This window comes from Neomonachus schauinslandi, chromosome 15 (assembly GCF_002201575.2).
Source record: "Neomonachus schauinslandi chromosome 15, ASM220157v2, whole genome shotgun sequence".
In the NCBI taxonomy this organism is placed as follows: domain Eukaryota; kingdom Metazoa; phylum Chordata; class Mammalia; order Carnivora; family Phocidae; genus Neomonachus; species Neomonachus schauinslandi.
The window spans coordinates 9,705,671-9,723,363 of record NC_058417.1 but is presented as its reverse complement, the minus strand read 5'-3'; the positions used below and the strand labels follow the sequence as shown (position 1 = coordinate 9,723,363).

Sequence of the window (17,693 nt, the reverse complement as noted above, 5' to 3'; positions counted from 1 at the left end):
TAAAGGTCTTTCTCAACTTCTCTTACTCACTTTGAAAACTTACCATTGGCGGGATAACAGCAGCTCTGTGCTGAAGCTGTGGCAGGTCCAGTGGATTTGGTTTTATTGGGGATGAGACCAGTATAGATCCAGGGGGGTTCAACAATGAAGGCTTTGAGTCCATAGGAAACATTCTGCAATTGGCAATAAAAAAAAGATAAATTAATATATTCTTATTTAAGACTTTAAATGTACAATCATAATTCCTTTTTTTTTTTAAGATTTATTTATTTTAGAGAGAAAGAGTGCATGCAGGGGGAGGGGCAGAGGGAGGGGGAGAGAAAATCTCAAGCTGACTGTGCTGGGTGCAGGACCCAACATGGGGCCTGACCACACGACCCTGGGATCACTTCATGAGCCAAAACCAAGAGTCCGTTGCTTAACCAACTGTGCCACCCAGGCACCCCTAATCATAATTCCTTCTAAGTCAATATGTATGTACACACACACAACACAACCTTAGAAGATATTTGAACAGTAAGGAAAAGGGGAATCTATAATGCTAATTTTCTAAGTAAAGAAACCTAATATTGATTTATAGGTTGAAATTTATCTGAGTTTAATCATCTGCATCTAACCATCCAGTCTGAATATATTCCATTATAATATTAGGTCCTAGTCTACCACTAACATAGATTACAAACTAGTTACCTGTTACAGGATGTTTTGCCAGGATCATAGGGTATTTTTTCAAACATCTGCCCACTACCATACTAAAATTGAGAATTTCACCCCAAATTCCAGACTCCTGGTTTCTCATCAAGAGTGGAAAGAAAGAGCCACACAGAAGCAGCATGCCCACGTGGAAACCACATGCTGAACTTGTAGTAGCTGTCCTTTCCAACACACGTGCTGCTCTGTCCCCCACAGCCCCCACCACCCCACGCTCCGCCTGCTTCACTCAGTTTCAGTATGTACGCTGGAGCTTACGACACCCAATATGTGAACTGGGGAGATCATACGCTAGTGCCGTACCTTTCAGGCTGTATCAGACTTTCCAGTGTTATTGGGGGCAGATGAACATTTTAAAAAGTACAAATTGATAAGAAAATTAGAATGTATTAAAGAAAATAACACTTAACATGAAGAATAAAGATGGTATTAAAGTTGTAGAAAATTGGAAGTGTTATTTTGATAGTTTGGAACTGAAGTAGAGTGTTATTCGAAGGTCACCATATATTTACAAGGAATTTCTGAATTTCAAGACTACTACCATGTTCAGCTCTTAGGATGTTCCTCCTTTAAGATTACTACCATCCTAATTTTTCCTTCACTTGTAAATATAGTTACCAAAACTAATAGTGGAAAACACAGATAATCCTCATCTTAGATGAACAGAATTTGGCTCTCTGCTGAGTGGCTTATTAGCCTCTTTCTTATTAAAAAATGGGCAGTTGGAGAAAGAGAAAAAAGTTGAATTGGGTTTCTGATTAAATGATGTTTTAGTCAAATTCATTTCTAGAATGTGTGCCAATCAAATGCTCTACTGTGATTCTAGGTGATTCTGTTTCTTTCAAGGAAAAGGAAATCCCAAGGCAAGTACATATATTAAATAAAGCAGTATCTATTCCTGTAATTTTACTGTAATCTTTACCGTAATTTTTATGAAAACCATAAAGATAGGATAGATTTTTATATTATTAATGATTAAAAGTAGTTCTGTATTAATCTGTATTATATATATTTGAAATTACAAATATGAATAATCTAAACTTTTAACTGATATACAAAGTGATCATGATAATTACCACTGTCTTGTATTTAAATTATGCTTTCTCAAATATTTTCAGAACACTTAACATGTTTCTACCGTCAACCTTTTCTATTATCTAACACACAGGTACAGCAAGCCCTGCTTTGAAGCCGTATGGTCTTGGAGCAAACAAGTCAATGCCCCTTGCCTCTGCCTGCACCACCACATCCTACCGCTTCCAACACCAGGAACGGCAGCCGTCCGTGGCTCATATCACAAGTTTTGTTAGATGAAATCCCCTTCTTAGCTACACACAGAATGCATGTAACAAGCAGTGTAGAAAAACATTATCATCTTTTTCATTGGAAACTCATGATCACACAACTGTTCTTGGTTACTGAAACAGATGAACAACATCATAACCCAATATTAAAAGCATGCGGACTACCTCTAAGCTGCCGATATTCGTACAGGAATAATCCCTGCAGCCAGCACCGTCCTGTGACTCAGTCAGCCTCCAACAGAGCAAAGAACAGGAGAGGATCGGAGGAGCGAGTCTCACCTCTGCCTCTCGGGCTCTCCGTCCACGTCTTCGTCCGCACTGCAGGTGGCGCTAGAGTCATTGTCCGACTGGGGCTCGGGCCTCTGGGCGCCTATCTGCTGGGCCACCACCATGTCCTCATCTCTAGGCTCTGTCTTCGTGCTGGCTCTCTCCAGGTCTCCTTCTTTGGTATCACCTTCGACTCTGGATGGATTGTTTTCCGGCGCCCCCATCTCAACGTCTACAGAGTCTGATTTGGCAGCCGTGGGGAGGTCAAGAACAGAAGTCACTTCAGCACCATGCTCCTGCCGTTCGACGTCCATTGGCTCTGCCTCCACCGTGATGCTGTCGTTCGCCTGCGTCTCCGCACTTTCACTTTCAACTGGTTTTGCACTTGGCACTGCTGAGGAGGGAGACGCACAGGGTACAGGTTCTGTGCTGGGTTCAAGCTCAGCCCCAGGCGCGGTGTTTCCTCGAGAAGTCACATTGTCAGTGCTATCTTCGCTGGGCTTGACAGCTTCAACTGGTGAAGGAGAAGGAGCACTTTCTGTATCAGAACTATTTTCAGCACCTTAAAGATAATGATACGGCATAAAAATCTGATAATGAACATGTTTCAGGTGGTGACTAGAAGCCATACTTGAAAGTAGTTGTTTGGGATGAATGATACTCCTTAGATGGCCTCAGTGAAGTCTTATGGCCACTGGGAAGCTAGAGTGTTTGTTCCCAGAGCATGAAAGGGAGAGGTCAAATGGTCCTCACCTTCTGAAATGGAAAGCATAAAAGCTTTTAATATCTAAAAATAATTTATATGAGGGGCGCCTGGCTGGCTCAGTCGGTGGTATGTACAACTCTTCATCTCAGGGTCGTGTGAGCTCGAGCCCCACACTGGGTGTAGAGAGTAACTGAGTAACTAAGAACTCTTAAAAATATTTTTTTAATAAATAAATAAATATAAATAAATAAGTAAATAAATAAAATTTATATGAAATTTGAAAAATGAAGACAGATGAAAACCAAACTAAACAAGAAACCATTCCCATAAATGGTATTTGGATTATTTCTACCAGCCTGTGGCTGTGCTTTTCCTTTGACCCAGGAAGCCTGACAGTCTAGAACAGCACCATCCAACAGGAACATAATATGAGTTACATCTGCTTAAAATTTTAATTTTTCCGGTGGCCACATTAAAAAAGTAAAAAGAGATAAATTAACAACATATTTTATTTCACCCAGTAGGTCTGAAATACTATCTTTTTAACACGTAATCATGTGGAAATATAGTAATATAGAAAACTAGTAATAACATTTTTACCTTTTTTGGTATTAAGTCTTCAAAATCTGATTACATTTTACATGTTCAGCCCATCTCAATTTGGACTAGTCACATTTCAGGAGCTCAATAGCCACATGTATCTAGTGAGTACCAGACACTAGACAGGAAAATTCTAGATAACATTACATGGACTTTTTTTTTTTTTTTTAAGATTTTATTTATTTATTTGAGACAGAGAGAATGAGAAACAGAGAGCACGAGAGGGAAGAGGGCAGAGGGAGAAGCAGACCCCCTGCTGAGCAGGGAGCCCGATGCGGGACTCGATCCCGGGACTCCAGGATCATGACCTGAGCTGAAGGCAGTCGCTTAACCAACTGAGCCACCCAGGCGCCCTACATGGACTTTTAATTTAACACTGTAACCCTGGTCTTTCCCCACATCCCTGGTTTCACTTTATAAATACCATTTTAATCTTTGACATCTTTACCTAGATATTTCAAAGGAATCACAAATTCAGTATTTCCTGCACTAGACTAAGTCTGTGGACTCAACACATCCAAATCAGGTTCTTTTCTAGTGTTTACTGTCTAATTAAACCAGGAACCTTTTAAGGAGTAATCTTTTAATTCTCCTCTCATTTATCCCCATATCCTATAAAGATAAATATCATTGTTTTTCTCTCTAAAGATACCCCTTGAGTCCATCCACTTGTGTTCAATTGCTCGACTGCCCCTGTAGTCCAGAAGCAACTCTTCCTATCTTCCACCTCAGACCAGTCTCAACAACACCAGAGGGAGCTTTTTAAAAGCCGAGTCTTACCAAAACTCTTCTGCTCCAGTATTCTCTTCATTCCTGCCACACGGGCCTCATTTTCCACAAAACCTCACAGAAAAAAAGCTACTTAATGTTCAAAGCCAAAACCCATTCAAAACAAAATTTAAGTTTCAAAGCCAACAACAACTTGCAGAAAAAAATAAAACGAACTCGAATATTTCTGAAACTCCTGGAAGATATAGAACTTCCTAAGCTTAAAATCTGAGCGCCTTCAAAGGAACGTACTTAAGCAGCTCTAATTACATACAAAATTTAAACTCTGGTAATTTAAAAATAAAAAGTGAATGAGATGGAGAAAATATGTGTATACAAAGCATGAACATGTGTAAGATATTATATATAAAGAGCTACTAAAATCACTGAAAATTCCCACTTCATAAGCAGTCAATTCACAAAAGAAATCTACAGAAACTTTAATAGTAATGCGATTCAAATAAGTTAGGAACTTTTAATCAGCAAAAACTCAAGAAAATATTTACTTTTTCGGAAAATGGTCATTAATTTGTTCAAGTGGCAAAAAGGATTTTATTTCTGTTCTTAAGTTTCTTGGGTTGACATTCTTTTCTACTGGGCTTCTAGCGTCATTAATTCTTTTTTTTTTTTTTTAAAGATTTTATTTATTTATTTGAGAGAGAGAATGAGACAGAGAGCATGAGAGAGGGGAGGGTCAGAGGGAGAAGCAGACTCCCCACTGAGCAGGGAGCCTGATGCGGGACTTGATCCCGGGACTCCAGGATCATGACCTGAGCTAAAGGCAGCCGCTTAACCGACTGAGCCACCCAGGCACCCCGTCATTAATTCTTTTTATATGAAAACATAAATGTGACATGTGTAAGTCATTGTAAAAACTGAAATAAATCAAACTCATTGCAATAAAGAGAGAAATGTAATCAATGATACTAACTGGACACATAAAGGTGGCAGTGATATTGATGCAGACAGCTTGCTGATGCCGGACTGCCATTTTATTTGATTTTAAAATTTTATTTATTTGAGAGTGAGCGAGCAGTGGGGGGTGAGGGGGAAGAGCAGAAGGAAACAGAGAATCTTAAGCAGGCTCCATGCTCAGTGCAGGGCTCGACGTGGGGCTCGATCTCACAACCCTGAGATCATGATCTGAGCCGAAATCAAGAGTCAGCCGCTTAACTGACCGAACCACCCAGGCGCCCCTGAACTGCCATTTTAAAGATCTTCTAGTCGTACCAACTGGACCATCACAGGTGCTACATACGTATTTGTTGACTGAATGAATAAATACATTGTGCTCAAGTTTAAGGTCTCTATGAAAACAGTGAATGTACTATTTCCTTAATGAAGCAATTCTTAAATAAAATGACTAAGCTAGTAATTACATATTTGAACTAGTGGAAGTCACAACTAAATTTAAGATTTTAAGATACCTTCACTGTCTTCTGGATTTTCTTCTTCATTAGAAGCTTCAATATCTTCATCCTCCTGAGCAGAAACAGTGGAAGCTACACTTTCACACTGGGACACGTCTCGCTCTTCACGGGGCTTTCGTGAAGTCTAAAGGAGTAAAAGAGTGTTGAATTAAATTACTTATGATTTAAATAGCTAAAAGAAAACAAAGGAACATTCTCATATCTGAAGTAACACAGAACACTGATACACGCATATTAAACAAGAAGGCTGCCTGTCTGACAACTGTTCTGGTGAATATTCGGTTGCCTCTAGGGAACCACTAACTGGCCTTTTGTGTGGATGGACTGCTCTCATCAAACTGATCAAAAGTTACATTTGGACCATTTTTCAAACTATTTGTCACCATACATGTACAAAGAGCCAAAAATCACAAAACTCCTGCTATTCTTCCTCTCCAAATAATGTATTTTTCTAATAAAAATAACGTGCATTTGTTTTCTATTAAAAATAAGATATTCGTTGGACTGTGGAGGACACAGAAAATTGTTAAGAAAAAACAATAATGGTTCATAACTGCACCAGCTAGAGATTCTAACTATACTGATACATTTCCTTTCAGTCTTTTATATGCGTATACATGTTTATGTATAGTACATGTAAATAAAACTAGGATTGCCCAATGTAGTTACCTATCCTTTTTTTTAACCTTAATCATGAACTGAACATACCTTTACATTATAAATTCCTCAAAATTATTAAATTAATGATTCCATAAAAACACTCTGTACCAATAGATATTTAAAATTCTCCTATTTTAAGGTATTCAGTCAATTTTAATGTTCTGCACTAATAATGCTGCAATAACCTCCCTTCCCTAACATTCAGAATTATGTGATTTCATAAGCAACAACTGATCACTGGTGTCACCAACTATCATTGGTGTTACTGAATTTCTTCTACTATTAATGAGGACAAACTGCCTTTTCCTTTAACAGGATTTTTCCTTCCACAAATAATGTGTTTACATAAAACTGCTCATTCTTCTACTGGGATCACAGATCTGTAAGAGCATATGTGCATATATTTAAGTGTCAGACATCAGCTATTTATTATATTTTTAATCTCATGTTACTAACTATGAAACTTAAGGTCTCCTGTCTTTGTAGACCCGAAGATCCCAGCCCTGGCATCTGCTCTGTTCTCCGCCTCTTACCGAGCCTGTACTCAGCAGACTTTAGTTACAAGCCTCTCCCGGGGACACTCCTCACAGAGGAAAATAAATTATTGCTATCCCAACTGTTAAAATTATGTGTTAGGATGCAACCTAAAGCAGTAACTAAGTCAAGAGGAAAAAAAATCACATCCCAGTGTCCGTCGTAGAACTAGGTGTAATTCTGAGGCTAAAAAAAATTCATCACTATGTTCCTCACAGGAATGCAAGGGGAGAATCCTCTGGCCACACTCTTTAAAAAGCTTTAGGAAGACTGCATGAAGGCTGCAAAATTTTTAGGAGTTAGATAATAGCTCATATAGGGATTTTTCCAGTGTCGAGGCTGTATCCCTCCTTTGCCAATATCCACCCATGCTGTTTGGTATTTCCACTGATGAATATACAAAAGACAATGTTTCACCACCACCATGCAACATTCCTCTGTTCACATGCAATCATCTACTACTTCTCCAAGCATTTTCTTCACTATATGATAGCACTCACTAATATTTAATGTAATAATTCAAACCTATGGGAATTTAACACCTATATATCTTGCACTGCGTTTTAATAGGTATTAGACATTTTGTCATGTTTTCTTGAAACCTTTTTGAAAATGATAAAACACTCAAAAAAACAAAACAAAACAAAACAAAAACAAAACCCGGAAGCCTGCTGTCCCTAACAAGAAGTTTTAAAGACACTGGTGATGGTTAATTTGATGTGTCATCTTGGCTGGGCCACAGCACCCAGACATTTGGTCAAACATTATCCTGGATGTTTCTCTGCAGGTGTTTTTTAGATGAGATTAACAATTCAACCAGTGGACTTCTGAGCAAAGCAGATGACCCTCCGGAATGTGGAGGGGGGAGGGGGCCTTCACCCAATCAACTGATGGCCTTAATAGAACCAAGACTGACGGCTGCCTGTTCTCCCCCTCCACCCCCCCCATGCCCCCAGCAAGAAGGGAGTCTGCCAGCAGATGGCCTTTGGACTCCAGCTGCAACTCTTCCCTAAGTCTCCAGCCTGCCATCCTGCACCGTCAGATGCAAGTGTCCACAGTCACAGGAGCCAATTTCTCAAAATAAATCACTCGCTCATAACTCACTCATATTCTCTATACACACACACACACACACACACACACACACACACACACACACACACACACACACACACACACACACCCCTCCCCGCCCCGTTGGTTTTGTTTCTCTGGAGAACCCTGACTTATCTTTTAAAAACATGTCTGATTTATTCTTTACTTGATTTTTTTCCCCAAACATTGTTAAGTGGTATTTGATGAAGTCAAGTCTCTCTTGTCAGAAGAGCTTTTGTTATTACTTTCTTCCCTTTGTTTTAGTTTCTACAACACATTTTTAACCTTTACATCTTCATTTTTAACGTTAAGAGGTCTTTTGTATATAACTTTTAAAATCAGTCAATGTTGGGCGCCTGGGTGGCTCAGTTGGTTAAGCAACTGCCTTTGGCTCAGGTCATGATCCTGGAGTCCCAGGATCGAGTCCCGCATCGGGCTCCCTGCTCGGCAGGGAGTCTGCTTCTCCCTCTGACCCTCCTCCCTCTCATGCTCTCTGTCTCTCATTCTCTCTCTCTCAAATAAATAAATAAAATCTTGAAAAAAAAAAAAAACAAAATCAGTCAATGTTATACTTCATATACTCATATTTCTTAAAAGTCCAAACCCTAACAAATTTAAATATCTACCCTTTTATTACCCATTCTATCATTCTTCAGTGAGTCTCAAAATTTTTTGGTCTAAGGATACAGCACTCTTAAAAAGTATTCAAGACCCAAAGGAGGTTCTTTTCATGAGATATATATAATGATACTTACTATATTTGAATTAAAGCAAAAATATTTAAAATATTAATTCATTTAAAAATAACAATAAAACCATTACATGTCAACATAAAAAACACAAAATAACTACATTCCAAAGCAAATGGATAATTTAGTTAAAAAAGTAGTTTTGGGGGGCACCTGGGTGGCTCAGTCATTAAGCATCTGCCTTCAGCTCAGGTCATGATCCCAGGGTCCTGGGATTGAGCCCCGCATCGAGCCCCTGCTCCATGGGAAGCCTGCTTCTCCCTCTCCCACTCCCCCTGCTTGTGTTCCTGCTCTCACTCTCTCTCTCTCTGTCAAATAAATAAATAAAGTCTAAAAACAAAATAAAATAAAATAAAAAGTATTCTGTACATCTTTTATCCATACATGACATCCACTGTGACATCACAAATTGGTCATCTGGAAATTATGGAGTTACACAGATTTTTCAAATCTGCATACATTTCACTGTATGTCAAAATATCATATTAGTTATTACTGCCACTGATCTCATGAGAAAAGTCTTTGAGTATTAGGATGATATTAAGCTTATGGTGAGGAAGACAAAGTTTCCATTTTTGCTTAAAAGCTCGAAGTTTAAAAGTGGCAACAAATACTTCTGCTTGCTTTCTTTGAAAGACAGTCTCACTCATTTTCAAGAAAATGTCCGCCAAGGATCCAAGTCTGAAAAACCATAGTTTTTCTGTCATTTTTCCAATTAAAACTGAAACTCCATAATAAAGGGGAGGCTAGTTCAGCTTGGAACTCAAACAATTGCAAAAGTCCTTTCCCTCGACAGAACCAGCATACTCTGGTATGGAGCAGAAGGGCTTTATGCACACTTCTCATTTCACCACACACATGGACTCAAGGGTCAAGATTTAATAAAGCTAATTTTTACTGCTTCGCCAAGGACAAGTGAAATTGGCATATTTGTTGTTAAACTGCAAATGCCTGGAGATGAAGAATACACTGAGTATTTAGCACAGTGGTGCCCTGCCATGATTCATGCTAAGGCACAAGCATTTTCTCTCACAACTCCTTTGACACCATCCATGCAAATCTAACGCAGTGGAAAAAGTAAGTTACATCTTAGTATTTTTACAAAAACAGTTCTAGCCTCATGGAATCCTCAAAGAGCTCTGTAGATTTTGAGAGCATTGGAACTTCCTCGTTAAGGAATTTTCAGTAATTTATCTTTCTGATTTTACTATTTATCTCAGGGACTCTTTCTTTCTGAGAAAATGGTTTTAATATGCCATATTGATTCATTCAACAAGGTCAACAGAACTCCAACTAAACTTTTCAATTCAAACTCCAAAATGTCTATATTTTTCAAATCCCATCTATGGTAATTCAAAAGTACTGAACTGCCATTACTACGAACAGGAATTTTGTTCCTTGGGCAGTCATCAGAGAAAAAGTCAACTTGTGCCGCGAAACTAGCATATCCCCAGGTAAAGGTAATAAATAAAAATACAGGATACAAAAAACTTTTTCTCAAAGCCAGTATCTGAAGCTCAAAAACAAAACAAAACAAATAACTATTGGTTAAAAACTAAATCAGTTAAAAATAAATAAATAAATAAGCAAATATTCACTACCGCTGATATACTCACTTTCTGTTTATGCTGCTGCAAAAGGTTATCAAGATTATGTCGCCTTTTATAGTTAAAATAGAAGTTTTTGCATTGCGCTTCACTTTTAGTCCCCACCATTTTGGCAATTGCTGCCCAGTTACGACCATGTTCTACAAGACCTATATTTGAAAAACAGACCAAAGATTAATTGAACGATCACCTGATAAAGCAAACAAGAGAAATAATAAAATCAACTTAATTATAGTCTTCAAAATCATTAACACTAAAAATGTGATTTCAATTATTTATTGATATATTTTAATACATACTTAGATATGTATTGACATGAAATTCACTGACAGCTCTATTTTGCCACCCAAATTTAAAACATGCTCATTAATGGAAAGGCTCAACTTTACCCTTGTTATGTATCTCCCAGAGAGCTAGGACAATGTCAGACACACAGTAACAACTCAAACACTTATAAACTGAGTGATTAGATACTTCTAAGTCTTTGGAAACAGTATATCAATATAAAGTTAATAAGGTAATCTTATAATTAACACAAAATAAAGATATATATGACTATATTTATAATCAGATGTCTTCAATCCATTCACAATCAAGAAATGCCCTCAAAAAAATTAACGAGTTTTAAAAACAGCAACAACAACAAACCTGTGGTAATACAATGCATCACAGAAATCTATGCAACCTGACACTTTTCAACTAAATAATGTATGTACATACACATACCTATGTGCAAGGAATATGGGTATATAAATGCACATATACACAGAGAGCTATACAGATGTATCCAAGCATGAATTTCCAGTACAAATTTAACAATTTATAGAAAAACATGAGTTTTTCAAGGTTAACACAAGTAGCTTCCTTAATAATGACAACTGGAAGATTACTTCCAAATCCTCTGATACATGAACAGAGCTGAGAAGAGTCCTATGGAGGTGTGTCTACCTGAAAAAGATTGCTCTATGATGTAGCTAATATCTACTTACTCCACTATGACATTCTGATAACAGATGAGAATAAATGTCAATCTTTTTTTTTCTTTTTTAAAAAATGTGTATCTTTTTTTGTTTTTTTTAAAGATTTTATTTATTTATTTGACAGAGAGAGACACAGTGAGAGAGGGAACACAAGCAGGAGGAGTGGGAGAGAGAGAAACAGGCTTCCTGCAGAGCAGGGAGCCAGATGTGAGGCTCGATCCCAGGAGCCTGGGATCATGACCTGAGCCGAAGGCAGACGCTTAACAACTGAGCCATCCAGGCGCCCAAAAATGTGAATCTTCTAAAAAGTTATACATGTAATCATGACAAGTCATGAATTTGCTAATCATGGCAAATAAATATCAAATAAAAATATTTTGAGCACAGAACACATTAAACTGCTATATTTTTGGTAAAGTTGGTTTATATAACTCTTAAATGTATCATTCATTACCTATTAAATAGAAAATAAATATGAAATGTGTCACTAAGAGATCAACTTATTTACAATAATTTCTCTTTAGAACTATAAGGTAAATACTTAACTCCAAAAAGAGTTGGCTAATCTTTCTCAAAATTATTTTATTTAAAACACAAACTATTGTTCAGGGGCGCCTGGGTGGCTCAGTTGGTTAAGCGACTGCCTTCGGCTCAGGTCATGATCCTGGAGTCCCAGGATCGAGTCCCATATCGGGCTCCCTGCTCAGCAGGGGGTCTGCTTCTCCCTCTGCCCTCTTCCCTCTCGTGCTCTCTGTCTCTCATTCTCTCTCTCTCAAATAAAAAAAAAAAAAACAAAAAAACCCCCCACAAACTATTGTTCATTTATAAACCAATTATTTATCCTACTAGAAATTTTACTTCCATTTCAAATTACACTATCTTAACAAGCAACAACAGAAAAACACAAGATTCCTAATGTTCCAGAATAAGATCAAGGCAATGAGTGGGAGAGTCAAAATTCAAACCTTTGTCTGGCTCCAAAGTTCATGCCCTGTCCTCTGAATCGCAGTGCAGTTTCTTACTAGTTTATAACCAAATGCCTTACACATACAAACTGAGGAGATATGTACCACCCTATTAAATCCAACTTTTAAATAATAGAAAATATAGACTCTTTATATTAAAATACCCTCCAAAACACTGAATCACAGCTATGCTGGAAAAGTGAGAATAGTCCACTTGCTCTCTAACAAAAGGACATTCAAAATAAAACTGTGCAGGGCGCCTGGGTGGCTCAGTTGGTTAAGCGACTGCCTTTGGCTCAGGTCATGGTCCCAGGGTCCTGGGATCGAGTCCCGCATCGGGCTCCCCCTGCTCTGTGGGGAGCCTGCTTCTCCCTCTGCCTGTCACTCCCCCTGCTTGTGCACTCTCTCTCTCTGTCAAATAAATGAATAAAATCTTTAAAAAAATAAAAATAAAAAAAATAAAACCGTGCAGAGAATCTTAAATCCCTCAAAATTGGGCCTCTTGAGCAAGGCACAGCAGGGTTACCTGAGAGGGCACCACCCCATCATAAAGAACTCGAGTCTACCTCTAAATTCTATTTACCATCGCAGAAGAACTTTCTTCTTTTTTCAATTAAAAAAAATTCATTCCATCTGACTTATTATTAACCCTGAGGAACCTAAAGAACTATAACTTACCTTTTTTAGCGACTTCCATTTCTTCTTCTGTCCATCGAGAGGTTTCTACAGGCTCTGTGGAAACTGAAATAAAGAGAGAGAACCCAGTAAGGCAGAGAAAACTTAAGTTCATTCACAGATGAGATGGCACCGACCTGCCTGTCTGACATAAAGCCTGTCTGAAGCATTAGGTGAAGGAAACTATGGACACAGGATGGTGGCAGGCTCTCCCCACCAACTAAAGGGGTATAGTCAAGGCTCCTCCGTTAGGATCTTTCTCAATGTTCTTTGAAGTTCCACCCACGTCTACGTGTTTGCTTTATTTTCTATGAAGTCCCACCTCACCCACTGCCTTCCCACTATTCGAGCCCCATCCCTCCTCTCCTGAAGTGTCAAAGGAAGAAACAACAGTCCCCCTTCCTGTCCAGGCACAGTTCTCTCCTGCTCTCTGAATCCCCCATCTCGTCCTCACTCCTGGAGGCCCTATGACACCTAGTAAACACAGATGGATCACAAACTGCACATTCTCCCTTCTACATTAGAAAGGAAAGTAAGACTATCAGGCATGAAATGAGCTCCTGCCATATTCCCCTTCTCAATTAATAGTACCATCATCCATCCAGTCACTCGAATTATTAACAGCCTCCTCAGACCAATTTTTCAATCCTTCATCCCATATACTACTCACATCCAATGATGTGTGTCAGTTCTAATCTCCCAAATCATCCACTTCTTGCCTGGGCCACTGCGTGCATAGTGACACCCCTCTGGCTGGTTCCTCTGCCTCCAGCCCCTTACTCTCTCCAACCTGACCTCCACAACTGTCACTAGTTAGCTTTCTAAAACATCAATCTATGTACAACATTCCTCTATTTAAAAACCCCTATGAGCTCCCACTTTGTAAGCAAAGCAGGATATAACTCAAACAAGGTCCATCATGATCTGCCCCCATGTGTTTATCTAGTTCTTTTCCTTGCATCCTTCCTTGCCATCCCCAGAACCTGGTTTCTTTATGCTTCATGTTATGGTAAAATTGGTACCACTGAACCAATGATGGTAAGCATTATTAACATGATCCCTTTATAAACTAATGAGACTGTACTTAGTAAAGGAGAGAAAAATGCTTGGACCCAAGAATTTATTCCTATAAAAAATAATTTAACAGAAAGAAAATGTTACGTGACTCAAGATCTGTTTTTTCTTTACAGTGCTATCTCTATTAGTTTAAAAATGAGGGGGCAGGGGACAGCCTAATCATTCAGCAACAGAGAATGGTTCAAGAAATCGGGCCTCAGGGAACATGATGCCAACACTTCACAGCCATCGAAAAGCAAAAATGAAGATCACTTAGACTACATAATATTTATAATATGTCAAGTTAAAACATCAGAAAAAGCATGCACACTAAGATTACAACTAAGTAAAAAGAAAAACAGCTATATTAAGATAGCAAGATTGGGGCAGATCTTTTTCAAAAGACATTGATATTAAAGTTTAAAAAACGTAAAGGCCACGAAGAAGTAAAACTTTGACTACTTGCAGATGACATGTTACTACATACAGAAAACCTAAAAGACTGCTAGAACTGATAAACAAATTCAGTAAAGTCACAGGATACAAAATCAATGTAAGAAAATCTGTTGCATTTCTACACACAAATAATGAAGCAGCAGAAAGAGAAAATAAGAATACAATCCCATTTACAATTGCACCAAAAATAATAAGATACCTAGGAATAAACCTACCCAAAGAGGTGAAATGCCTGTACTCTGAAAACTATAAAACACCGATAAAAGAAATTCAAGACAACACAAAGAAATGGAAAGACATTCCATGCTAGTGGATTGGGAGAACAAATATTGTGAAGATGTCAATGCTACCTAGAGCAATCTACACATTTAATGCAATCCCTATCAAAATGCCAACAGCAGTTTTCATAGAACTAGAACAAATAGTCCTAAAATTTGTATGGAACCACAAAAGACCCCGAATCACCAAAGCAATCTTGAAAAAGAAAAGCAAAGCTGGAGGCATCACAATTCTGGACTTCAAGTCATATTACAAAGCTGTCATCATCAAGACAGTATGGTACTGGCACAAATACAGACACACAGATCAATGGAACAGAACAGAAAACCCAGAAACAAACCCACAATTATACCATCAACAAATCTTTTGATAAAGCAGGGAAGAATACCTAATGGGAGAAAATCTCTTCAACAAATGGTGCTGGGAAAACCAGACAGCAACATACAAAAGAATGAAACTTGGCCACTTTCTTATACCATACACAAAAATAAATTCAAAAGAATTAAAGACCTAAATGTGAGACCTGAAACCATAAAAATCCTAGAAAAGAACACAGGCAGTAATTTCTCTGACTCTGGCTATAGCAACTTTTTTCTAGATAGGTCCCCTGAAGCAAGGGAAACAAAAGCAAAAATCAACTATTGGGACTACATCAAAATAAAAAGCTTCTGGGAGGCCTGTGTGGCTCAGTCAGTTAAGCGTCCGGCTCTTGACTTTGGCTCAGTCATAATCTCAGGGTCGTGAGACAGAGCCCCGCGTCAGGTTCTGTGCTGGGTGTGGAGCCTGGTTGGGATTCTGTCTCTTTCCCTACCCCTCCCTCTCTAAAAAAAAAAAAATTAAATAAAATTTAAAAATAAAAAGCTTCTGCACAGCAAAGGAAACAACAAAACTAAAAGGCAACCTACGAAATGGGAGAAGATATTTCCAAATGATGTATCTGATAAAGGGTTAGTATCCAAAATATATAAAGAACTTATAAAATTCAACACCCACAGAACAAATAATCCAATTAAAAAATGGGCAGAAGATGCGAACGGACATTTCTCCAAAGACATCCAGATGGCCAAAAGACCCAAGAAAAGATGCTCAGCATCACTCATCATCAGGGAAATGCAAATCAAAACCACAATGAAATATCACCTCACACCTATCAGAATGGCTAAAATCAACAGCACAAAAAACAACAGGTGATAGCAAGGATGTGGAGAAAAAGGGGCCCTCTTGTACTGTTGGTGGGTATGCAAACTGGTGCAGCCACTGTGGAAAACAGTCTGGAGGTTCCTCAAAATTAAAAATACAACTTCCACCCGGGGCGTCTGGGTGGCTCAGATAGTTGGGCGTCTGCCTTCAGCTCAGGTCATGATCTCTGGGTCCTGGGATTGAGCCCCATGTTGGTCTCCCAGCTCAGCTGGGAGTCTGCTTCTCCCTCTCCCTCTGCCTCTCTCCCTGCTTGTGCTCTGTCTCTCTCTCTCTCTCTCTCCCAAATGAATAAATAAAATCTTAAAAAAACAAAAAACAAAAAACAAAAATTGCCGTATGATCCAGCAATCACACTATTGGGTATTTACCCAAAGAATACAAAAACACTAATTCAAAGTGATACACGCATCCCTATGTTTATAGGAGCATTACTTACAATAGCCAAGATATAGAAGCAGCCCAACTGTTTATTAACTGATGAATGGATAAAGAAGATGTGGTGTGTGAATACACACACATACACATACACACACCGTGGAATATTATCCTGCCACTAAAAAGGAAGGAAATCTTGCCATTTGCAATGACATGGATGGAGCTAGAGAGCATAATACTGAGTGCAGTAAGTCAGAGAAAGATAAATACCATATGATCTCACTCATATATGGAATTTCAGAAACAAAGCAAATAAGCAAAGGGGAGGTGGGGAAGGGAGAGAGAAATAAACCAAGAAACAGACTCTGAACTATAGAGAACAAACAAGCTCACCAGAGAGGAGCTGCAGGGCAGGGGGGAAGGGGAGGTATGGATATGAGTGAAAAGGGTGATGGGGATTAAGGAGTGTACTTCTCATGATGAGCACCGGGTGATTACAATAAAACCTCAACAACAACAACAAAAAAGTAAAGGGCAGCCTTCCAGATTATTTGTAGGCCGTCGATATCGGAGGACCCTCCTGCTCTACCCTGGCGCTGCAAGAGAACCCCGCACAAAATCCTGGCCTGTTCGCTCCCATCTTGCGCACTCACTGGGTTCTGGTGGGGGTGGCAGAGGCGGCGGGGGCTCCTCAGTGGCCGCGGCGGCCGCAGCGCTGGCCGCCGCCGCTTCGTTGGTCATGGACCGGGTGATGCGGCCCTTTCTGCGGCCCTGACTGTTGGCGGTCTTTCGTCCCCGGGGTGTGGCCTGCTCTCTCTCCTCCGTTTCTTCTGCTGTACCTTCCGTCTTGTCCTTTTCCTTGGCATTTTCTCTGGAAACAGAAGCAGACGAAAAGTTTGTGTGATTTGGAAGTATAGGTGCATCTAAGAAGGTTGAGGCTTGGAATTTTTTTTTTAATAGAAATTAAATAAGACTACCCAGTCTCTCAGTTACTGAAAACGAAATTTATGAAAAATGCTGTCATGCCCCAATTTTGAAGGGTTTTGACTGGCTCAAATTAAGATATTTCACAAAGGTCTGTTTTATTCCTTAATGGACTCAAAATTCAAACACGTTTCAAATCACCTCATTACGCATGAGAACACCCTATGAGGAAGTAAAGGATGGCAGCAGAAAAGCCGCTAGACCTGCAATCCAGAGGCAGCGGGGTACACCAAAAGGCGGGAGTCTGGGATTTCTTGCCTTGGCTCCAAGGTTAGTTTTCTCCTCTGTGAAA

At 39.1% G+C, this 17,693-nt stretch overlaps 1 protein-coding gene across 2 annotated transcripts in view; it reads right to left on the bottom strand.

The window, feature by feature from the left end:
• Nucleotides 1-17,693, bottom strand: part of NCOR1 (nuclear receptor corepressor 1) — a 156,162-nt gene that overhangs the window by 48,682 nt on the left and 89,787 nt on the right. For both annotated transcript variants that reach the window (XM_044921534.1, XM_044921535.1), the window contains 6 exons: nt 17,071-17,288; nt 13,055-13,117; nt 10,441-10,580; nt 5,784-5,910; nt 2,295-2,844; nt 44-173 (listed from right to left, as the gene is read on the bottom strand). In XM_044921534.1, the coding sequence (XP_044777469.1) occupies nt 44-173; nt 2,295-2,844; nt 5,784-5,910; nt 10,441-10,580; nt 13,055-13,117; nt 17,071-17,288 (1,228 nt within the window). The remainder of the gene's footprint in view (nt 1-43; nt 174-2,294; nt 2,845-5,783; nt 5,911-10,440; nt 10,581-13,054; nt 13,118-17,070; nt 17,289-17,693) is intronic.